Source organism: Larus michahellis, chromosome 16 (genome assembly GCF_964199755.1).
Source record: "Larus michahellis chromosome 16, bLarMic1.1, whole genome shotgun sequence".
NCBI classification, from domain to species: Eukaryota; Metazoa; Chordata; class Aves; order Charadriiformes; family Laridae; genus Larus; species Larus michahellis.
In genome coordinates, this window is record NC_133911.1 from 2,949,534 (window position 1) to 2,970,551 (window position 21,018).

Below are 21,018 nucleotides of genomic sequence, written 5' to 3' on the forward strand. Positions count from 1 at the left end.
AAAAGAATAATGTTACTGATTTCACTGTCATTGCACCACGTTTATTTAAGGGGAAATGCAGCTGCTTTGTGGATTGTGTCAACCAACAGTAACACTACAAGAGCTAACAATCATCATCTAAAAATAAGCTGAACAGATAAAATATTTTAGATTAGAAATCTAAAGATATGTTATTTGTTCAGAACAGAAGAGCATAGCTCCAAACATAAACAAGCTTTACTTTTTCCTCTCTGATTTGCCACGTTATATCAAGGCATGAAATAAAATTTACTGTCCTGCAAGACTCCACGGGCCTTGCGCTTGCATTAAACCCTGTCAGCATCAGGCACACAACTCAAAACTCAGGGCAGCATGACTTGAAAGCAACAAACTGCTGCCTCAAGTGGAAACTAAAACCATCGTTCTCACTTTTGACAGAAACAAACCTCTCCCAGAAGTGAAGAAACACTTAAGTGTTTCTGTGATGTTCTTCTGCTGAAAGACTCCAATAATGAACTTTAGGCGCACTGACAACAGAGCTCCACAAGGAAAAGTGAAGCTGAAATGGTCCCTAAAAGAAAGATTAGCCTAAGAGCTGCCCAAATCACATAAATATTGAGTATGTGCAGGTTTCTAGGTGAACCACTACTATATATATAGAACCAGAACATGCATTTGAAGCGTCCATTGTTTGTAAGCTCAGCGATTCTATATTAAGCAAAATACCACACGGCTTTATTTTATTATCTTCCTTAACGCAGTGTTTATTTTTTGTTTCCTAACAACTTATTATGGTCAGGGTTATATCTTTGTAACTGAGCACAATATTGTGGCATTCATACTTAGTGTTTTAGATCACAAAATAAGCTATAAGTTAAATTATACAGCTCCAACAACTGCTGTCATGCTCTGAGTCTAACTTCTCTGGTTAAAAAAAGGCAGACTTGATTTGCTTCAGCTTCATTTCTCCTCAAAACGTGAGCAGTATTTCACCGGTAGAAACCAAACTAAAAGGAAGTTAATGCCACCCAATGGCCCCCCACAGGAGTCTGTCACCGGAGGAGATAACCCAGATGAGCGAACAGTTTTCACGGCACAGCCTGTGAAAGCGTAAAGCGCTTCAACAAAAGCGAAAACGCAACAACACTCCCGAAGCCTCTCCGCGGGGGAACTGTCAAAGGTGCTTTTGCTGTGGCCGAACAGCAGGCAAAGCCAACAGCCAGGCGTGCATCCTCAGCCCCGCTTATTAGGTCCCAAGGGCACCACCCCGAGAGCCTCCCAGTCCCCAGGAAAGCGGGAGGAGGCTGGGCGTAACTCCCTGGACGCTGCTCGGGGCTCCCTTTTTCCCCGGCAGCCCCAGCAGGCGCTGGCCACCACCGCTGTCCCCTGCCCAGCACCCAGTAGGGCCGCTCCCCACAGCCCCCCACCAGCTTCCCTCCCCGCCGCTGGGCACCCGCCCTGAGGGAGGGACGCTGAGGGGAGGCAGGGCCCGGGCCGGTGAGCCCTCACCTCTCGATAACCGAGGCGAGCAGCTGCGGGAGCTCCTTCATCTCGAAGGCCGAGTAGGAGGCGGAGAGCAGCGGCCGCACTGCCACCTCCCAGCCCGGCTCCGCCGCGGCCCCCGCGCCGCCGCCCGCCGCCATCTTGCCGCTCCGCTGAGGCGAGGGGGGGGGGCCGGCGGCGGCGGGGGATTGCGAGCCGGAAGCGCCTCCCCCCCGCGGCACACGCGCCGCGAGACAGGAAGTGACACACTGCCCACGCGCGCGGCGCACCTCCCCATTGGAGAAGGAGGGCCCGGCTCAGGCGCCTGCGCAGTACATGAGTCAGCAACTTTGCGCGCCGCGCATGCGCACTCCGCGTGCCTGGGCCGGGAGGGCGGCGCATGCGCAATGGCGCCGCCCGGGAGCAACCCCCGAGTCGAGGTTTATAAGGGCCAAAAAAAAAAAAAAAAACCCAAACCACTTACTGCTCCTCAGAACCGGGCTTTTATTGAGACGGCCTCTCCCGGGGGCACAGCGCGCTGTGAAACTCGGCTATGAGAGTGTACATCCAGGTACAGAGGGATAACGGCCATTATCCTGAGGGGGAGCGGGCGAGGGTCTGCACACCTGAACCCCCGTGTTGTACACCAACGGTGGGAAAATTTAAAAAAAAAACAAAATAGGAAGGAGACAACGCTGTCATCATAATAAATAAAGAACATGGAGAGGGTTTACATTCAAATTCCGCCCAGAGCCCTGCAGCGTAACGACGTGACCCGATGAGGCCAGTTCCCACTGACGTCCACCCAGTTTCTAAGGGAATGACCCAATATCGTCTCCTCTTCTCCAGCCTCGCACACTACCCTGGCTCGTGTTCCCTGCGGCCGACAGCCCCTCCGTCCTCCTCTCACCAAGGCTTTAGTCACGGCTGGAGCTGAGGAAGAGGCACGGATCAAGAGGACACACGTCCTTAGTATTATCTTCACTAACATTGGGGAGATAACATGATTGCAGAGTTTAGGGCTTTAACGGAGGTTTAGGAGAGTTCTTTTTTACTCATAACAGACTGATGTCTCTTTTTCTGTCTCTCTTCCATTTCTTCATTTCTTCTCACTGGGAGACATGTAGGCAGCGTATCGTTTCGTTGAGCTAGCAGCTTTTCCTCCCAAATCTTCCAGCAAAAATACAATATAGATGTTCGCATCCATCAGCCACGCAAGCTGGAATTTCTAACGGAACCCAGCAGCAACGCAGGGTGGCAGGTACCTTCTCCAGCCTCGGCCTTCCCCGTGCCCGCAGCCTTACCGCCAGGCACGGTTCAGCAGCTTCACCTGGGCCAGTCTCTTTGTGATCATAGTGGCAAAAACTAGCCCAAAGAGGACGCTGCTTATCAGCACGTAGTCATAGTCGTCTTTCAGGACATCAAACTGCTTCGATGGGTACACTCGGGTCTGGTAGATGTCCAGGCCATACGCGACAACCTAAAGAAACAAGATCATGAGCTAGTAACTCAGCTTCCAGCAGAAAAACAGATACATCAAAAATGGGTCTGTAATTCTGATTAAAAGAAGAAGGTTTGGAAGTTCGTCCCTGCCACAGGCTATGGTATCGCACTGCTCTGCCCACAAAATCCACAGCCCCACGTTGAATCCTCAGCCCTGTACTCACCAAACAAGTAGACTCCAGGCCGGAAGGGGCTGTATAAATCCCTCTCATCCGGGATATGGTTTGATTGTAGTTGATAAACCTCTCGGCATGGATCTGCACATCAGGGGAGTACGGGATCAGGTTCTCTTCTCTGAAAGGCATTTAAAGAGAAATCAAAACCCAGTCAAACAGCACATCATCTGTGTTTCCTAGCTTTATCATCACAAGCTGACCTCAATCAGCAAATTTAGCAGCTTTTCCCAGTGCAGATTCATTTTTGCTGCAGGATGAAAATCGAACACGCCAGCTGGGTCAGACTACACTGCAGCAGCCTGCTTTTCAGCTTCTGAAGTTTGAAAAATAGGTGTAATTCTAAAAACTTCAGAGAGTTACTCAGACTGCTGCTTCTTAGAGCGCAGACACAACAGGCTGGTTTTGCTAACTCTAAGACCTGCTTCATTACAGACAAATTTATTCCATCATCACAGACTGGAACAAAGCAACTTTGCTGAATTTCATGCAAGAATTGTCCTCAATCTGTCCAGAACAAGTTGCTCTACTTCACACTACCATATTATACACAAGATCCATCCCTCTTACAAGCTGCCCAGGAACAGCAGTTTTCGTGCTTTCCTTACCTGCTTTGTTCCGTAGGGATCTCTGGGCGGCGAGGATCCAGCAGAGCCTTTGGAAGGGAGAGGATAGCCCCGGAGGGAAGCCCAACTGTGCATTAATAAAAAATACATCTTAAAATGGCCATTTCTGACAGCATTTTTTAACACTTAACATAAATATTCTCTTCGTGCTCAGCTTTGAACTTCCTGGGAGTCCAGGGCAGCCCCCAGGCAGGACTTTTGTCAGCAAACTGCATTTTGCTCGGTTTTCAGCGTGAAACCTGGCTCGTGCCGGTAGCAAAATCACATTCAGAACAGAGCGGCATATACTTACTGAGCAAGTGACGGCTGGTGATGCCACGCTCGGTGATGGTGGCCTCCATGGCACTGATAGCAGATGGGAAGATGTAAGATTGCTGGAGGACCTGAGGCAAAATCGGGCGGTCAAGGGAGCTGAAGGCTGTGGCATTGTATTGCTCCGTCCCCTCATACAGCTCCAGCACAGTGAACTCGTTCCGACGTGCCTTCGTGTTCCAGTATTGGTACTGGAATGAGAAAAGAATTTTAGGAATATGAGGCAAGCAGAGTCAGTAACACAGAGGTAGCAGGAAATCACAGACAATGGCCAAAAAGTCTTCTCCACACAGGTTCAGCAACTGCCCCTACCTCCCAAACGTAAAGAACAAGACAAGAATAACTTCTTACCACCACCCAGTTCTCTGAATGGACAATGTGGACAGGTCCCTTCGCTTTCTTCTGTACCGAGGAGTGGATGATCCTGCCCGTGACTCCATCAATCAGATATATTCCAATGAAAGTGCGCTCATGATGCGTATCTGTGCTCTCTGTCACCACAGCAAGCAGGTTTGGATTCAAGGACTGGAGAAAAAGACAAAACCACTGAGAATTCCAACTTTAGTGCCACAGGCACCTTGTTTATCTGCATTTCATCTGGGACTAGGCATATAATAAACGAAGTATCTTATTAGTACAAATCACCTGAAGAAATCAAGCAGCTTTTCCCCTCATCATCAGATGTTTAACTGATTTAATTGCTGCATGAAAATATTTTATACAAGATATCTCCACCAAAATTAGCATCTTCTGCAGGGGGGTTACGGACACCAATGCATATATAGAAAAAATGGCACCACAGGGCAGTTAATCTCAACATAGTGCCTAGAAACAGTGCTGAGATCTTCCTATGAGATAAAGCATCAACAAAAAGTCAACAAAAAGTTCCGACGGCACCTTATAGAGGACACTGCGGTCTCCCATCACACGGCCCTGGGAGTGCACGTGCTCATTGGACCTCTTCCCTTTCACAGTCACTATCCTCTGGACCTCGGTGGGAATGATCACCTCCCAACTCTCCTCTGTGGTCAGGTCCTGCCAGAAAAAAACATGACGTAGGAGGTTTATCTTGCCCTCAAAAGACACCATCTCCACCAGTAAGACACAGGGAGCTTTCTCTGCTTTTAATTTTTAACTTTCTTGGGCACATTTTGAGGCCTAGTAGAAGTCGTCAGCTGAACTGTTTCTACCTCAAGCAAAACTCCATAAACCAAATTAAAAGATCTACCATTATTTAGGAAACTGACATCACTGAAGATGGTAATGCATCTTCCATACCCTTTTCAGCCTGAATCCAGAGAGTTTTCCCTGCTCAGCATCAACAAGATAAAAAAAGATAGAATGGGCTATTTCTTCTAACTGGCGAAGGACATTTTTAGTTGCTGGGAAAGCTGTAACCTGGAAAAGAAAAATTGAAACACACGTTAAAAACCAACTGACACACATAAAAAAAACCCCAAAACAACACAGAAAAAATTATTTCAAACATGTTTATCAGGTTTATAATGTCTGTCTTACCAGAATAACCTCATAGTTTTCTGTGAAATATTACTCAACGGCATTTTTTTTTATCTTGCTTCAAAAGGGAGGGGAATAATTAACCAGAACATGAGGAAAACTGCCTCCAGGCAAAGCAATTTACCTTGTACTCGTCATCGATCAAGAGTAGTACTTTGGCGTAGTCTTGATCCATAATAGGCAGAAGCAAAGTCTGAAGAATTGGACGCTTCAAAACAGGGGGAGCTACTTGACTTCTTTTCCCAAAGATGGGGTTAAAGACGTACAGAAAGCTCATTTTGGTTTCCTAAAAAACAAACAAGATGCAAACCTTATTTCTAAGGCAGACAAAAGAGCTGGTTTTCTACCTGTTACCTGCTGGTGTTGACTATTCATACCCTGGATTCAGCTATTCCATCCTCAAAATATTCCGGTTGGATACACATATACTCTATCCCACATTTCTTTATAAAAACCGTACCATGGCATAACACGGTGTTCATGGCTTTAACTAAACCCTATCTGCCACCTGCTGAAGCAGTCTCAGCATGTGATAGTGTCTCCTCCTCCCTCACATATGGAGTACAAAACATCCTGCAGCCAGCTAAGGGACAGCCATCATCCCCTCGCTAATGGAGACCACACACAACCTATATCACATGACCAAAGAAACTGGATGAAATTATTTCTTTTGTTTCAATAAAAGACTTCAAAATGAGCATCCTTACATTTTTTAGGATTGTGTGTCTGCTTCCCTTCAGCTCTCGCTCTCCTCCTGCCCCCACATCAGTGATAACCAGACGATACCCAAAAAGATATTCTCTTCTGCCCTTCCAAACGGCAAATATCCATGCTAAGCACGTTCAACAGAGGCATACGGGAAAGGGACTCACCTTGTCCTTAACAAGCAAGGTACATTGCGGAGGGTGTGGGAAATGGGCTGTCGTTCTTTGCACCATCAGCTTAAAGGAGGAGCCTGGTCTCACGTTCCTGAGATACTGCTTCCACAGGATGGTGCCAGAACTGCTTTCAATACCAAAAAGCTGAGCAGAGACACAGTAAAGCCGAAGTTTAGAACAACACATCCCTCGCATTCAAGCACTGCATCTTTCTTTGGGATATAACAAAGACAGAAGAGTCTTACTCCCTTCTCCAAAGCTACCACAAAACATTCTGCACATCTTCTCACAACATTCTGCACAAAGCCCGGCTAAAAACAGGGGCGGGAATTCAGAGCTGAGACTCTTTGCTGCAGTCTAGAAACAGATTTCTACCCTGGCTTCCTCACCTTTCCCGAAGCGGTGACCATCACCATCATTTTTTGGAGGTTGAATTCATCTCTGGCCAAATTGTCAATGTTAATCTCATTTTTAATCTGGCTCCGGGGTTTCCTGGCATCATAGAACATCTTCCAAAGATGGGCGGTCCAGGCTTGCAGCAGGATAAGCTGGGAGGACAGCCGCTTCAGAAACATCCCCAGCAAACCATCTGCAAATAGACCAACAGTGACAACAAGAGGGAAAAAATGTCGTGTCCCACTCTCTGAGTGAAATGATGGCCTCAGCAAGCAGAATAAATGTTGCCATGCACAAACCTGTGATAATTCTTTGCCTCTGCCTCCCACTCCAGAACAGCAGAGTTCTAGTTATCGCTTCTACGATAGACTCCGACATTTACCAACCTTTTCCCACTTCACACTGGTACAGCTCATTCCAAAATTTGCCCTCATCAACTGAAAGCAAACCTTCTTGCAGAACACATAATCTCTTCCTTTGTATTCCTTTTTTCTGACTGGTACTCACAGCAAGTGCCCACCTAAAGCTTACCCACCTATAAAGTCTACATCTCCCTCTGCATTCATTACTCAGAGCAACAAAAGACCTTGCAGTAAAAAAAATACTTAATTCTGCCCAATGAGGGTTTATATTTAGCTTGTCAAAATAAGCGAAACACCAGACTTCAACTATATTTCACCACTGAGGAAAGCAAGCAGACAGATCAAGTTCCACTAGGAAGCATTAGTCAGTATTAGAAAACACTGCATGCAGTCGGAGGTTACCTTGAATGGCTGCGTCCAGGACAGCAAGAAAAAACAAAACAAAGCAAAAACAAAAGCTATTGCAAACAAGTCTTCCAGAAAGAGTCAAAGGGAAATGTTTAGCAGAGATGGCCAAAATCCCTCCTGCTGCTGCCGGCTTTTAATATAACAATGTAATACGCTCATGGCGTCTGCATTTGGCATTGGACTTCAAAAGTTTAGACAGAAGTGGGTTTATTTTTGCTCACTTTAATTGCCACCAATAGAAATTTGAATCCTAACTCTCTGCTCAGAGGACAAAGAAAACAATACATACATTTATTCAGGAAGAAAAACAAACTCACAAAGGTAATTCTGTTACATGTATGGTTTACCTGCTTTCTTTCCAAATTCTCCCTCCAACTCAGCCTGTGCACCTGTCAGAGGCAGATCCACCATCTCCAAGCTTACCACTTCTGCTAGTGACTCCTCTCTACTCCATACAACTTTTCCTGGAAAGAAAACAGAGTAGAATATGGAAAAAACAATTTAATATCTGGGAACAGATTTTTAGAGGAAAAATCATCACTCAGTATAAAAGCATCTTCCAGTGGACCCTTCAAATTCAAATCACTGCTCTTAATGAAATCCAAAATAGCGTATATCTATCTAATATCACATGATTAGCTATTTCACAAAAGACAAATACTTTGTGCAACTGGAGCCACGCAGTTGAAAAAAACCCCACAGGAACAGTAAAAGCAATCTGATGTTTTAAAAGGGTTACGGTCACTAAGTCTGTTTAAAATAAGAGATACACAGTGTAAACACCTGGATGCCTTTTAAACCCTAGAAAATTCATGTCATCCAGATGGACTTTCAACCCTTTCTGCAAATTAGAGGTTTTTGCCATGAGGATCTTTTCTGAAGAAATTTTGAGGAAGATTTACAGCTTAGATTCTCATCCTACAGAGTTCTGAAATCAGCAGAGACCCCATGGAATTTGAAGGCTCTGTCTGCACAAAGAACTGCAGAACTGTTTTCTCAGATAAGATGTCTTGTGAGGATGAATATTTCATGGGATTTAGCGCAGGACAGTTGAATTCCTTTTACTAGTTTCCAAAGAAAGCAATGATAAAACATAATCATTTGGGAGCTGGGGTTTTCTTCTTGTCCTACAGTGACAAGGTGCACACTGTTAAAAATGGAGTAGGTTAGCTGTTTGCGCCAGTTACCTGGCTGCTGGAGGAACATTAGCATGTGGTCTTCTGTTTGAACCAAGGCTCGATAGCCCACAGAGTCATCCTTCTTCAGGAAAACTTGGATGTATAGCTAGGAAAAAGAGCAAGCAGAACAGTGAGGTTAATGATCACGTGATCTCCTTGGAGAAAAAAGAACTCTTGGGTGAAACAAGAGCAAAGAGTCTGATTGTATGCAGTGATCTGGTGTGTCCACAGAATGCTTTTCACCTTGGCTGAAGGGCTCCACCAATCCTGCCAAACCAGGGTAGGGAGAGCACCGCAAGTCTGATAAACCACAGGACTGAAAGAATCTCTCCCTGCTCACCTGCTGTGGCTTGGCACCACTCTGCTCCAGGTTAAAGGTAATTGTGGTATCCAACAATCTTTGTCCAGTTTCAACCAGGTACAGATTAATATTGTAGGTTTGATTGGAGCAGGTCAAGGATTCCTATAACAAGAGGTGGGAAACAGCTGAGTTAAACGTACATGCCCCACCTAATTCTGCAGAAGGATTTCATATTCAGCAAGAACTGCAGCTTCAAGATGCTTTTAGATCATATACATGGAGCTGCTACAAAACATCAGTCTCCAAAGAGAAGCTGTAACAGCTTTTTCATTCTGTCCCTGCACGCAAAGGAATGAAATGGACTGTCAAGAACTTCTACTGTTCTTGAGAACAAGCGCGCTTTATACCTGCTTCCGGGAATCCTCCAGAGTACTTCCAGCATGAAGGCCATCAGAACTTCCAGGTTTCTGAAACAAGGATGAGAAGAGATAACATGGCTTCAGACCCCAGTAAAGAGTATTAAAAAAAAAAAAAAAAAAAAAAAAAAAGTTTTTGAGTGCCTGACACGCCTCAGCTTGACTCTAAAAACAGGCAGGAAAGAGTTACATTCTGTTCTATTCCTGATGAAAATTAAACCTTGCTAAGTCTGGTATCCCCAAGAACCGCTCAGTAGAGACGATTCCTAGGTTACATGCGCACATACACAAGCTGAAAGAGGCTGCACACAGGACAGCATGCTTCACCAAGCCAGAGGTAGCCTTAGCTGGATACGATCAAGACCTGCTTGCATTACCATTGTCTTCATATATCTAAGAAGCTAATTAATCTTCCTCTTCCCGAAGTTACTACCCATCCCCGGGTCTGTGAAGGAAAACACTGTGGAACCCATCCCCAGTGCATATCTACACTAGAGCCGTGGTGGTTACATAGTACAGGGAAATTGCACTCACTAGTTCACTCCTGCAGGTCAGGACAGCAGCCACAGTTTTCTCCCCAGTTGTTGCAAAACTCACCAGAGCTGCCTGAAAAGAAAAAAAACAGCAGGAAATCATAAAACAAACAAGAAAAATCTCAAAACCTACCTGTGCAGCAAATTAAGCCACTACTAGAATTAAAAACATATGATCTTTCACAGCCAAACTTCCAATTTCATTGCTTCACCAAACAAAAAGAATAAATATCTCTTATAATACTGAACATACTTCTCTTAAAGATGGAAACAGTTGACCTGCCACAGGCTTTTGAACCGTCACGTTGAGTGTTACTGAGCTTTTTAAAGCTTGTTTGCTTTTCAAAACCTCTCAGCTGGTCTAACAAAAATACTGCTGCACCACCGGCCACTCAGACATGCCTGTCTCTCTGCCCACCTCAAAACCAGGAAACTGTCTCAATGCTGACAGTTCTTGGAAACAAAGCGTACCTACACTGACCGCTGGAAATATTTCAGCAGCTAGTATAAGTGAAATGAAATGGTTTTCAAGCATTGCAGCCAAGAGCACAATCAAAATGAGAAGCTCACCAGCTTGTTCAGAACACTTAATTACAGAGGCGTTTGTTTTAAAGAATTTTAAGCTGTAGTTGGCCCTTTTGCTTAAGCGCATTTATCTTGGTTACCTGCTGGAAGTCCCGAAGGTGGCTGAGCAGCCCGTGTTTGTACTGCAGCAGAGAGAAGTGGCTCGGAGACAGCTGCAAGAAGAACTGAGTCCGCGAAGCACCAATTACGCTGGGTTGAGTGGCCAATATCCTGGGCTGGAAGCCATCAGCAAACTCCAGGTCAAGTGACTGTGACAAGACATAAGCGTATGTGTTCGTAAGAACCTTTTCTTCACTGAAACTAATATTTTCCTTTTATCAGCAGCAATATAAGCTTTATGAAGAGTTTCCCCATAAGGCCTAGTCCATTGGAGCAAAGCTCTGAAGACATCAATCCAGGAGGAAGGATTAGATAAACAAAGTTTTCTCTCCCTTCCCTCAAGTTATGGATCATGCTCCCCCTGACACCACTCAATCATTCTGTAATTCACTGATAGGAGAGCCCCTGTGCTGCCGCGCTCAGTCAGGCACCAAATCTGCTGGACAATGAATTACATACAATGCCTTTTCAACACTTCTCACCTGCAGCGGGATCTGTTTCATCTCCTGCTCCGTCTCCAAAGAGCAAACGTAGAGTGAATGCGTGTCTGTGTCCACGCACACCAGCACTGCCTCCCCCACCACGCCGCACGCACCATTTAAGCTCTTCAGCCACGGGGCTGCTACTCTGGTCTGCCAAACGAGACGTAGACAAAAAGATGGAGTTGTCAACAGAACAAAACCTTCAAAGAACCAACTTGAACACAACCAAGATTTTAAGTCAGAATTATTTCCCCCAATGACCCTGGGAGAAACTATCAGCCTGAGATCTCCAGGATGGTCCTGACTAACATCTGCAAGTCTAATTCAGTTTTGCTTTCAGGGTAATCAGCAGCAATATCAATTTATTGGCCTGTAGGCAATGCCACAGTGAAAGGGAAGTTTATCTGTACTACAACAACAATTAATTACTCTGCACACCACACCCCATCTAGTTGGAAGTACATTTGTTAACATCAAATTCAATATTTTGGATCTGTAGTCAAGCACTACCTGTTTCGTAATTTCTCCATCTTCTACACTGAAAGTTAAAATATTCAAGTGGCTCTGGGGAACGATTCCAAGCACGTAGATCACTCCAGTCCCATGGGAATACAATAACTGATACTGAGTGCTCTCACTGCAAGAGAAGAAGAAGCAGCAACCATGAAGCATTGTCTCCTTACGTTACTCTTTTCAGATGTTTTCAAAAGCGTAAGGCAAGGACGACATCCTTTCCTCTCCAAGGCAACAGGCTGCATAGCCGAAGTCTACACTTCTACTTAAAAATAATTTCTTGCCTTTCTGGTAAGTGTTCCACCCATTTCTGGTGCCCGTTGGAAAGGTAGTGAAGAGAGATGGCTGCCTTCTTCAGGACTGCCACGTATTTCACCGCATCCTGTAGTCCCACCAAACTAGCCACCTGGAAACTAAGCACAGGACAGAGACAATAAGTTAGAAAATTACTTTCTTCTATGAAAAAAACCCACACTCCGTTTGAAGACCTTCTTCAAACACTTAACATCAGTCTTGAAATATGATTTATAGCCCAGGTAATCCATCCTTGCTGATCTCAACACAGAGCACAAGACTGGAATCCAAACACCCCAAACCAGATGCAGGTTGAACGTGTTATATATTTAAAGACAAAATCCACCTATGAAAAATACTTGTATCTCTTCCTCTTACTGGTTTGCTAAGAAATAGAAACAGCATTAGATTTAACTGCAAGGTTCAGGCATTCCTAACGAATTCAGCCAAATGTTACTTCAGAAACCTTACATCCAACTAATTTTTCCCCATTATACAAGGGCAAACAAGGTCAACAACCCCTTTTTTCCTTCCTGGTCCAGGATTACAAAGGGAAAAAGACAGTGCAAACACAAAAGCCCACCTGCCAGTGTCCAGTGACATCTCCCAGTTCAACCCGCCAATGTTGGTCTCCCAGGAACGCAGAATACGTCCAGCATTGGACACAGTGATGGCATCTGCCCAGCAAATGAAGAAAAGGAGATGAACATAGAACTTGCAGCCCACCACAGATCAACAAGGCAACGAATTCTGGCACTTTCAACTTGTGTTCTAAGACATGGTTGAGATGCCAAGTACAAGGACAACTGCTGGCCCCAGCACACCATCTGCATGTTCTCCTTACCCTGCCCATGGATCAGCATTGCATCTATTGCTCCTTCGGGGGTTCCCTTGTCTACATGGCGCCACACTGAAAGAGAGTTAAATCAGAACAAGATTTTCTCCCCCAAAGGCAGTTGTTTGTTATTATTTTTAAACCTAGACTCTTCATGGCAATAAGTTTATGCAGAGAACAGTCTGCCTGCCTTAAGCAACAGCTTTTGAACTGATGGCTAAATCCTCTCATTCTGACAAAGCAGTTTTGCCTGCATTAATTTATCAGTGTGAAAGCATAGCTCACTTTAATTGACACGTCAGCCCCAGGGCAACAGGCATATTCCCCACAACAAAACCCCACTTCACTCACGGATTTCACCACTCCTGGAGTTCAGGGCGGCCACCACATTTTTCTCGGTGGCCACGATGAGCTTCTTGGAACCCTGCGAAGCCTCTAAGGAAGCGAACTTGAGCTTCCCCACGTACTGCTGCCTCCTGGGAGAGGAAACGCGGGCTGGGGTTAAACGGGACAACGGGGCGCCTCGCTGAGGGGGCAATAGGGGGAAGGCCCAACGGGCGGCTGCCGGAGGAGGCAGCACAGCGGGCCCAGGGCTTGTTGCGGGAGGATCCCGGCGCCGTGGGAACCCCCCCAGCTTTCCCCCAGCGCTCACCAGTCGAACTTGCCCACTTGGTCCTCATAGACGGCGACCGTCACGGGCAGCAGCAGCAGCGTCCAAAGCCCTGCCGCCATAGTAGGCCGGCCACCGAGGGGGCCTTAACGCCGCGGGGCCGCCCGCGCCGCCGCCTGCGCGGAAAACCCGCCTGAGCGGCGTCGGCTGAAGACAGGCACCGCTTGGGGCAGCCCGCCGGTGATCCCAGCAGCCCGCGCGGCGCCGAGGGAGGGGGCCTCGAAGCACGGCGGCACCATGCCGAAGTCCAAGCGGGACCGCAAGGGTGAGCCGAGCGCCGCGCCCCCCGTCCCCCTCCGCTCCCCGGGCCCGGCTTCAGCCTGCCCTAACGCCGCCTCTCTCCTCCGCTCCCCGCAGTCTCCCTGACGCGGACGCCCAGGAAGGGGTTGGAGGCCAAGCAGGCGCTGATCGCTGAGGTAAGTGCGGCCCGGCCCCGCGCGGTGCCCCGCTCCCCGGTCCCCGCTAACCGCTGCCCTTCCAGCTGCGGCGATGCGTGGACACCTACAAGTACATCTTCGTCTTCTCCGTCGCCAACATGAGGAACAACAAGCTGAAAGACGTCAGGAACGCATGGAAGCACAGCAGGTGAGGCAGGGAGGTGGAGGGGGGGGCCGGCGTGGCAGAGGGGTGAGTGCCTCAGGAGCTGACAGCCGCCATCTCTTCTTCCTCCTCAGGATCTTCTTCGGGAAGAACAAAGTCATGATGGTGGCGCTGGGACGGGAGCCGAGCAGCGAGTACAAGGAGAATCTGCACAAGGTAGGGGCTGCGTGTCCCAAAGCTTCATGGAATAAAACCTCAAGGGATGACAGAGCTTCCTTGAGTCGCAGTTCCACTGGTGTTTTAACCGAATCCATCCGTATCGTGATATGAGAGCTCTGGACCCCAGAAGGTGAGTCCCTGGGTGCCGCTCAAGTCCCACCAACAGCTTCTGTCTTTCAGGTCAGCAAACACCTCCGGGGTGAAGTTGGTCTCCTCTTCACCAACCGCACCAGAGAGGAGGTGGACGAGTAAGTACGTGTTTGTCACCACCGTGGTCTGTCTCTTCTCCCAAGGAACAGGCAATAGGACAAGAGGAAACGGCCTCAAGTTGCACCAGGGGAGGTTTAGACTGGATATTAGGAAAAATTTCTTCACCAAAAGGGTTATCAAACATTGGAACAGGCTGCCCGGGGAAATGGTGGAGTCACCATCCCTGGAGGTATTTAAAAGATGGGTGGATGTGGTGCTGAGGGACATGGTTTAGTGGTGGTTTGGGCAGTGCTGGGTTGGTGGTTGGACTTGATGATATTAAAGGTCTCTTCCGACCCTAACGATTCTATGAAATGCTGAGCAGCCTTTTTTCCACTCTACTACTCCACTTACCAACGTTTCTCTTCAAGCATTGATGATCTCATGAGGTTTTTCCTCTCATCTTTCTCTGCCATCCCTGCAACACTGGGGAAGAAGCTACAGCAGGCTGTGCCATAATTCCCGTCTCAGCCAAGGGATGTTCCCTCCACAGCTAAAGCTCTCGTTCCCCATCTCAGGTGGTTCTCCAGATTCAAAGAGGTGGACTTTGCCCGCGCAGGGAACAAGGCAACATACACGGTGAGCCTGGACACGGGGCCCTTGGAGCAGTTCCCCCACTCCATGGAGCCTCAATTACGGCAGCTGGGATTGCCAACAGCGTTAAAGAAAGGTACGTGAAGTGGCAGAGAAGGTAAGCTTCATGTTTTAGCTGCGCAGATAAGATCCTTTAAGGAGAATGTTAAATAATTGAGTAGAATTTGGTTTTGGAGAAAATCCAATGGACAACTTGTTCAGCTGGTCATAGAACTCATTATATTCTTCTTGCACCGTTCTTCCCAAATCATCCTTCCTCAAAGGACAACTGAAACAACCAGCCTTCTACAAGACACCTTCCTTGCTCAGTGGAAACACCTAGGCCTAGCCTAGCGTGCTGCCATCCTGTTCAGAAGCCAGATGTGGGGTTTTTTTTTTAGAGTTGATCTCACCCAGCTTCTTGGGGTGTACCGCTGTTTGCATGGAAAGGCATCAGCTGCCAAGGGCAGTGTTTGTGGGCTTATCCGGTATTGGTGAGCCTGTTCCAAGAGGTCTTGTTCCTGCAGGAGTGGTGACACTACTTTCAGATTACGAAGTCTGCAAAGAAGGGGACGTTCTCACCCCCGAACAAGCCCGTGTCCTGGTGAGTAATGATGTAACGCACAAGCCCCTATTTCCCCCGATACAAAATAATTAACTGTTCAGGTTAATTCGGCTGGAGGGTGCGAGCTCTCGGATGAAGGCGAGCAGAACTTCTGGGTGTTGGTCAGTGGGGTGCAGCAAACATCCTTCCGAACTCCCAATGCGAGTGCTAAAACCCAGCAGCAATTACTTTTGCTCCTGCTTTGCTGCAGTTCCCACCTGGAAGCGATATTTAGTGTGTTTTTGCTACGCTGGTCACGGAGACAATAAAGCAGGAATGACAGACCTGTGTCCTTTCCTAGAAACTCTTTGGCTACGAGATGGCGGAGTTTAAAGTCACCATCAAATTTCTGTGGAATTCTGAGACGGGAGACTTCCAGAAGCTTGCGGGAGACACAGCAGAGGAGGAGGAAGAGGAGGATGACGATGATGATGACAGCAATGAGGACTAGCAGCAGTCCTTGTGCTTGGACACTAGACAGTTCTACTCTATTTTAGAGACAAAAAAGAGGAGCATGTTTCCCTTTCATGTTCGCACCCAGAGGACAAGGACGATCAGCTCAAACGTGCTCTTCATAAAAGATGACCTAATTATGCTTTTTTTTATATATATATATAAATTTACATTTAAAACCTCAGATGGTTGTCGCTGCTGCCTGTTACTGTTTCTGGGATCTGAGGAAATGCCACCTCAAACGTGAAAGCTAGGCAGAGAGCCTGGAAGTGTAATGCAGCTTAGACATGGCACGCCTATCACTGGGGAAGATGCTGAGGGTTTGTTCTTATTTCTGATAAAAGCTTCAGAAGAAGCTATTGCGCTCAAAGTCACGGAGCGCTGATAAGGAGGTGCCAGCCAGGTTATAGGTACAGTTAAGAGATAGGGTCTGTGTTAGAAAAAGGTTTTATTGTATATAATTATTTAAGATTTCATATTAAAGCAGAGCTGGGGCCTTCATCCGGTTGTGTGTCCGTTTTCCCCGATCAACTGCATCTTTAAATCATAGTGTGTGCTGTGTGGCGCCAAAGGTCCAAGAGGGGAGAAAGAATAAGGCATGGCCCAACACAAGAAGTGCTGACAGCAGTAGTGGATCCTACAGAGCTTCACTAATTACAGGGAAAAATCTCAACCCATTTACATGTCGATCAAAGGGGCAGGGTGGGTAAGTGCCTCTCCCGAGCTTCGAGACCTGCGCTCCATTATCCATCCCCCTCAACACCCGCTTTCTTCTCCCTACCCCAGTCTCTAGCGGAAATAGTTGGGGCAGTCATGCGCCGTGAGGTTCCAGGCGTTGTCAAATGCCTCCACGACGGGCGGGAGCAGGGGACCCTCTTGGCTGTAGTCAAGGTTCTGCTCTAGCTGCTCCAAGTTGGACATCCCAATGATCACCGCGTCTCCAAGAGAACCCTGGAAAGTGATAAGAAGAGTTGCTGAGCCCAAAAGAAACCTGGTTCCCCTCCCAAGCCACTGCAGGCCAAACTTTAAATGTTTCTTTCCAGTAAAGAACATCCAGTAACTTCTGGATGTTTAGACAACTGACGCCGTGGGGTTCTGTTCACAGGGCCGGAACCGCTCCAAGTCATGCCGACTCCTCAAAAGCTGCCAAATCCTACTTTACAAGGGGCTATGGGAACATTTTTGGGAGATTTGGAATATAACCATTAATTTCCTATCCGATGAAAAGCAAAGTCATCTTGCAGGGAAGCTGTCTGGGTGGGAAGCCAAGACCCCAGTAATTAGCACTTAAAGTCTTCCACTTCTTCCAGTCCTGTGAATACAGGATACTGTGGGGAAATGCAGAGCTGACTCGCTCCTACAGCCTGGCAGGCACGATCCATACAGCAACGTTCACTCTGGGAGGCCAGAAGCCCCCAGGATGTGCAGATTCAAAGATAACTATTTGAATGCAGACACTTCCCCATCTGTGCGCCCCAGCAGCTGCCCAGTCCTGGTGGTGCTGTGCAGGCTGCCGGCTACAGGCGCGTCGAGCTCTTACCTGCAGTTTGGAGTGATTGTACAACCAGCGCAAAGCAGCAGACGTCAGGCTCGGTGCATTGGAACCGTAAGCATCTTTCAGAGCTCTTTCTACTAGAGCAATTCCTTCAAAATTATGCTTCTTCCAATACCTACAAGAAGAGAAATCGCTTTTATTGCCCTTGGGACCTCTAGTGAATGGTACATCTATATTCCAAGCAAGTTCGAAAGGCTTTCAGGAAGCCTCATACAACTCTGTAGCCTCTGAGGACTTCTGCAATCCCCTGCTGCAAGCCAGGAGGAAGCTGAGCCTAAAAACCACTCTGCAAAGCTCAGTCACAAGCCACGGCCCCAACCACATGTGCAGGCGTAGTCACTGAACAAGCTTTGGTCAATTCTCCTTCCTCTCAGCTGATTATTAGTGTGGGATTTTTATGCAGCCGTTCCTGCCACATCTCCCTGCTCAAAACGTACCTGTCCCTATAGGCTTGAGCCCAGTCATTCCCAAAAAACCTTCCAGTGGGCTGGCGTGTGTCTTTGTCCTCATACTTGTACTTGCCAGTCAGCAGCCCTCCTGCAAAGGGTCAGCAGCACGTTTAGGGATGGCTCTTCTACAGCCCCCTTTTGACATGTTTTTGTCTCAAAGCCTTACCCTTTCCCTCCTTATACCTGCCAGGGGATTGTAGGCGTAGAACCGCAGTCCGTAGTACCTCAGGCAAGGGAACAGCTCGGCTTCCACCTGGCGAGTGGTTGCATTGTACATACCCTGCACAAAGGTGAGAGAGACAAAGAACTTGAAATGCCACCTCATGACAGTGGTCACGAGCACCTGGAACAGCCTTTTCCCCACCCTTTTCTCACAAGACTCTTACGCAGAAGAGCAGCTACAGGTCACACACGGTTATTATTAGGAACAGGCTTTCTAAAGGATTGCAAGCAACACAAAATTTTTAAGTTCCACATGAAGGGAGTCACTGACTCAAGCAAAAAATGCGTCCTCAGCTTTTTCTGAGGTGATCTCACTCAGCTTTCTAATCACGTGTGTCCTGAAAGGACTTCCCAGACTAACTCCAGCAGCTTCCTTTTCTATATTTATATCTGGCAGACTGGGGGCTGGTCTGAGACTGGGGCTCCCAGACCCCTCCCCGTGGTGACTGACCATGGCCGTAAGGACACAGAACCATCCGTACGCTGTTCTGATCTGAACCCTCGTACTGTTTTGGTTTGATTCATCACAGCCTCCACAAAAGATCTGCTGGATCACAGCAAGCCCCCATCCCTCACCTGGTACACCGTTGGCATCACCCAGTTGTTGTATTTGCAGATGGTGCAGATTTCTGCAACCTCCCAAGCTGCGTAGTTTGACAGACCAAGTTCTTTAAACTTTCCCTGCAGAGGAATAAAAAGGTATTCGGTTCCAGTTTTTAAAAGTGCATTTGATCTAGATGGTGCAAGATGCACACGGTGAAAACAACAGTTGCCGAAATTTTATTCCAGAGTTCTTTCCTCATCCCTGCTCACCTCTTCTAGATGACTGTGAATTATGAGACAAAAATATCTCCTGCTTTCTGTTTATTTTGAATTCACACCTTCTAATTTAATGGCACTATTAGATTAAAGCAATTCAGGAATTCTTCTTCACCCATTGCCAGCACTAATCTTAACCTAGTCAGTTAACATGGCTGAAAGCAAAGTTCATATGTTCTCAGGTTTCCAAAAGCTTTTGAGAACAAAGTGCACCACGTGAACACGCACCGGAGCGTTACTCATTTAGCTTTGCCCTGGTCATGTGTGTCCCCTCTTCCTAGCGCTGCACCAACCCCCTGCACAAGGGCACAAGCAGCAGCCCTGGTTTAAAGAAAGGGAGGGAATCAACAGATGGTCCAGGCTTGGACTTCCCACTTTACTTCTTTGTGCAGCTCATTGCAGGCACGCAGCGTCTCCTCCACTGGGGTCCCATGGTCAGGAGCATGGAGGTAGAAGAGCTCCACGCTCTTCCTCTTCAGCCTCTCCAGGGACGTGTCCAGCTGCGATCGCACACTCTCGGGCTTCAGTGTCTTCCCATCCCAGGGGCTGGCTTTGGTGGCGACTTCCACTGGCAGACAGAAAGAAAGTATAAGCAGGGATGTTTCCACCTTCAGGAAAGGAATGGGGAGAAGGGGAATAATGCAAGCATTCCTCAAGGTGTTTCAAGAAAGGCCCTTCTCCTCCAGAAACACGTCAGCCTAGCAGGGGAGGCTCGTCCCCTTAGGGACTGGAGGTCTTCCCCTAGAGGTCTTCTCCTCAAAGCCTGGGGGTCAGCACTAGCAGGGGGGTCCCTTCCCCTCAGGGAGGGTGTCAGCCTGGCAGGGAAAAACCCTTCTCCTCAGGGAATGGGCCCAGGGAAAAACCCTTCTCCTCAGGGACAGTGTCAGCCTGGCAAGGAAGACCCTTGTCTTCAGGGACCAGGACTGGGGGAAAGCCCTTCTCCTCAGGGACGGTGTCAGCCTGACAGGGAAGACCCGTCTCCTCAGGGAATGGGTCCAAGGAGGTCCCTTCTGCTCAGGGACAGTGTCAGCCTGGCAGAGGAGATTGTTCTCCTCAGGGAACGGGTCCAGGGCAGTCCTTTCTGCTCAGGGACGGTGTCAGCTTGGCAGAGCAGATCCTTCTCCTCAGGGACAGTGTCAGCCTGGCAGGGAAGACCCTTCTCCACAGGGAATGGGCCCAGGGAGGTCCCTTCTCCTCATGGACAGTGTCAGCCTTGCAAGGAAAACCCTTGTCCTCAGGGACCGGGACTGGGGGAAAGCCCTTCTCCTCACGGACGGTGTCAGCCTGGCAGAGCAGATCCTTCTCCTCAGGGAACGGGCCCAGGGAAGTCCCTTCTCCTCAGGGACGGTGTCAGCCTGGCAGGGAAGGCCCTTCTCCACAGGGAATGGACCCAGGGAGGCCCCTTCTCCTCAGGGAAGGCCCCTCTCCTCACAGACCGCCCCCTCCCCAACCCCACTGCGACCAGCCCCCGTCCGTACCGGGCTCCGCGCCTCCGGCCAGCAGCGTGCCCAGAATGCGCTCAGACTCTCCTCCCGCGTACATGTAAGCGGTGTCGAGGAGGCGGTACCCTCGCCGCAGGAAGGCGCGGAGCAGCGCGGCGCTCGCTTCGGGCCCGGCGCGCCGCCCCACCTCCATAGCGCCCAGCACCACACCGGGCCGCGCTCCCCCGGCCGCCGCCGCCGCCGCCATGGCCGCCGCCGCCACTGCGCATGCGCGGCCGGGGGGCGGACCGCAGGGAGAGCACCCGCCCCGCCCCCGGGGGGGGGGGGGGGGCGAGGTCTCGCCGCGCATG

General features: G+C 48.4%; 4 protein-coding genes across 9 annotated transcripts in view; 1 reads left to right on the top strand and 3 right to left on the bottom strand.

Moving 5' to 3' along the window:
• Nucleotides 1–1,679, bottom strand: part of UBR4 (ubiquitin protein ligase E3 component n-recognin 4) — a 79,275-nt gene extending 77,596 nt beyond the window's left edge. For 5 of the 6 annotated variants that reach the window (XM_074560312.1, XM_074560311.1, XM_074560310.1 and 2 more), the window contains exon 1: nucleotides 1,489–1,677. In XM_074560312.1, the coding sequence (XP_074416413.1) occupies nucleotides 1,489–1,622 (134 nt within the window). In that variant the 5' untranslated portion in view covers nucleotides 1,623–1,677. Of the gene's footprint in view, nucleotides 1–1,488 lie in introns of all 6 variants that reach the window. The other variant, XM_074560313.1, reaches the window with a different exon arrangement.
• Nucleotides 1,680–1,945: 266 nt separating this feature from the next.
• EMC1 (ER membrane protein complex subunit 1) lies at nucleotides 1,946–13,722 on the bottom strand. Its single transcript, XM_074560314.1, has 23 exons — nucleotides 13,526–13,722; nucleotides 13,225–13,349; nucleotides 12,883–12,948; nucleotides 12,622–12,715; nucleotides 12,029–12,157; nucleotides 11,742–11,868; nucleotides 11,232–11,381; nucleotides 10,731–10,898; nucleotides 10,067–10,138; nucleotides 9,524–9,583; nucleotides 9,156–9,278; nucleotides 8,825–8,921; nucleotides 7,985–8,101; nucleotides 6,861–7,060; nucleotides 6,466–6,615; nucleotides 5,718–5,879; nucleotides 5,354–5,473; nucleotides 4,973–5,110; nucleotides 4,427–4,600; nucleotides 4,056–4,266; nucleotides 3,746–3,830; nucleotides 3,129–3,258; nucleotides 1,946–2,941 (listed from the first exon to the last, which is right to left on the bottom strand). Exons 1-23 carry the CDS (start codon nucleotides 13,603–13,605, stop codon nucleotides 2,762–2,764), a joined length of 2,958 nt encoding a protein of 985 aa, XP_074416415.1. The 5' UTR covers nucleotides 13,606–13,722; the 3' UTR covers nucleotides 1,946–2,761.
• An 11-nt stretch (nucleotides 13,723–13,733) lies between these two features.
• On the top strand, nucleotides 13,734–16,365 carry MRTO4 (MRT4 homolog, ribosome maturation factor). Its single transcript, XM_074560327.1, has 8 exons — nucleotides 13,734–13,808; nucleotides 13,901–13,959; nucleotides 14,025–14,128; nucleotides 14,218–14,299; nucleotides 14,483–14,550; nucleotides 15,070–15,221; nucleotides 15,652–15,728; nucleotides 16,030–16,365. The coding sequence occupies exons 1-8, from the start codon at nucleotides 13,781–13,783 to the stop codon at nucleotides 16,177–16,179; spliced, it is 720 nt and encodes a 239-aa protein (XP_074416428.1). The 5' UTR covers nucleotides 13,734–13,780; the 3' UTR covers nucleotides 16,180–16,365.
• Nucleotides 16,366–16,610: 245 nt separating this feature from the next.
• AKR7A2 (aldo-keto reductase family 7 member A2) lies at nucleotides 16,611–21,017 on the bottom strand. The gene is made up of 7 exons (XM_074560317.1): nucleotides 20,705–21,017; nucleotides 19,607–19,794; nucleotides 18,984–19,088; nucleotides 18,369–18,465; nucleotides 18,174–18,273; nucleotides 17,722–17,851; nucleotides 16,611–17,132 (listed from the first exon to the last, which is right to left on the bottom strand). Exons 1-7 carry the CDS (start codon nucleotides 21,015–21,017, stop codon nucleotides 16,971–16,973), a joined length of 1,095 nt encoding a protein of 364 aa, XP_074416418.1. The 3' UTR covers nucleotides 16,611–16,970.
• Between the last annotated feature and the right edge of the window lies 1 nt (nucleotide 21,018).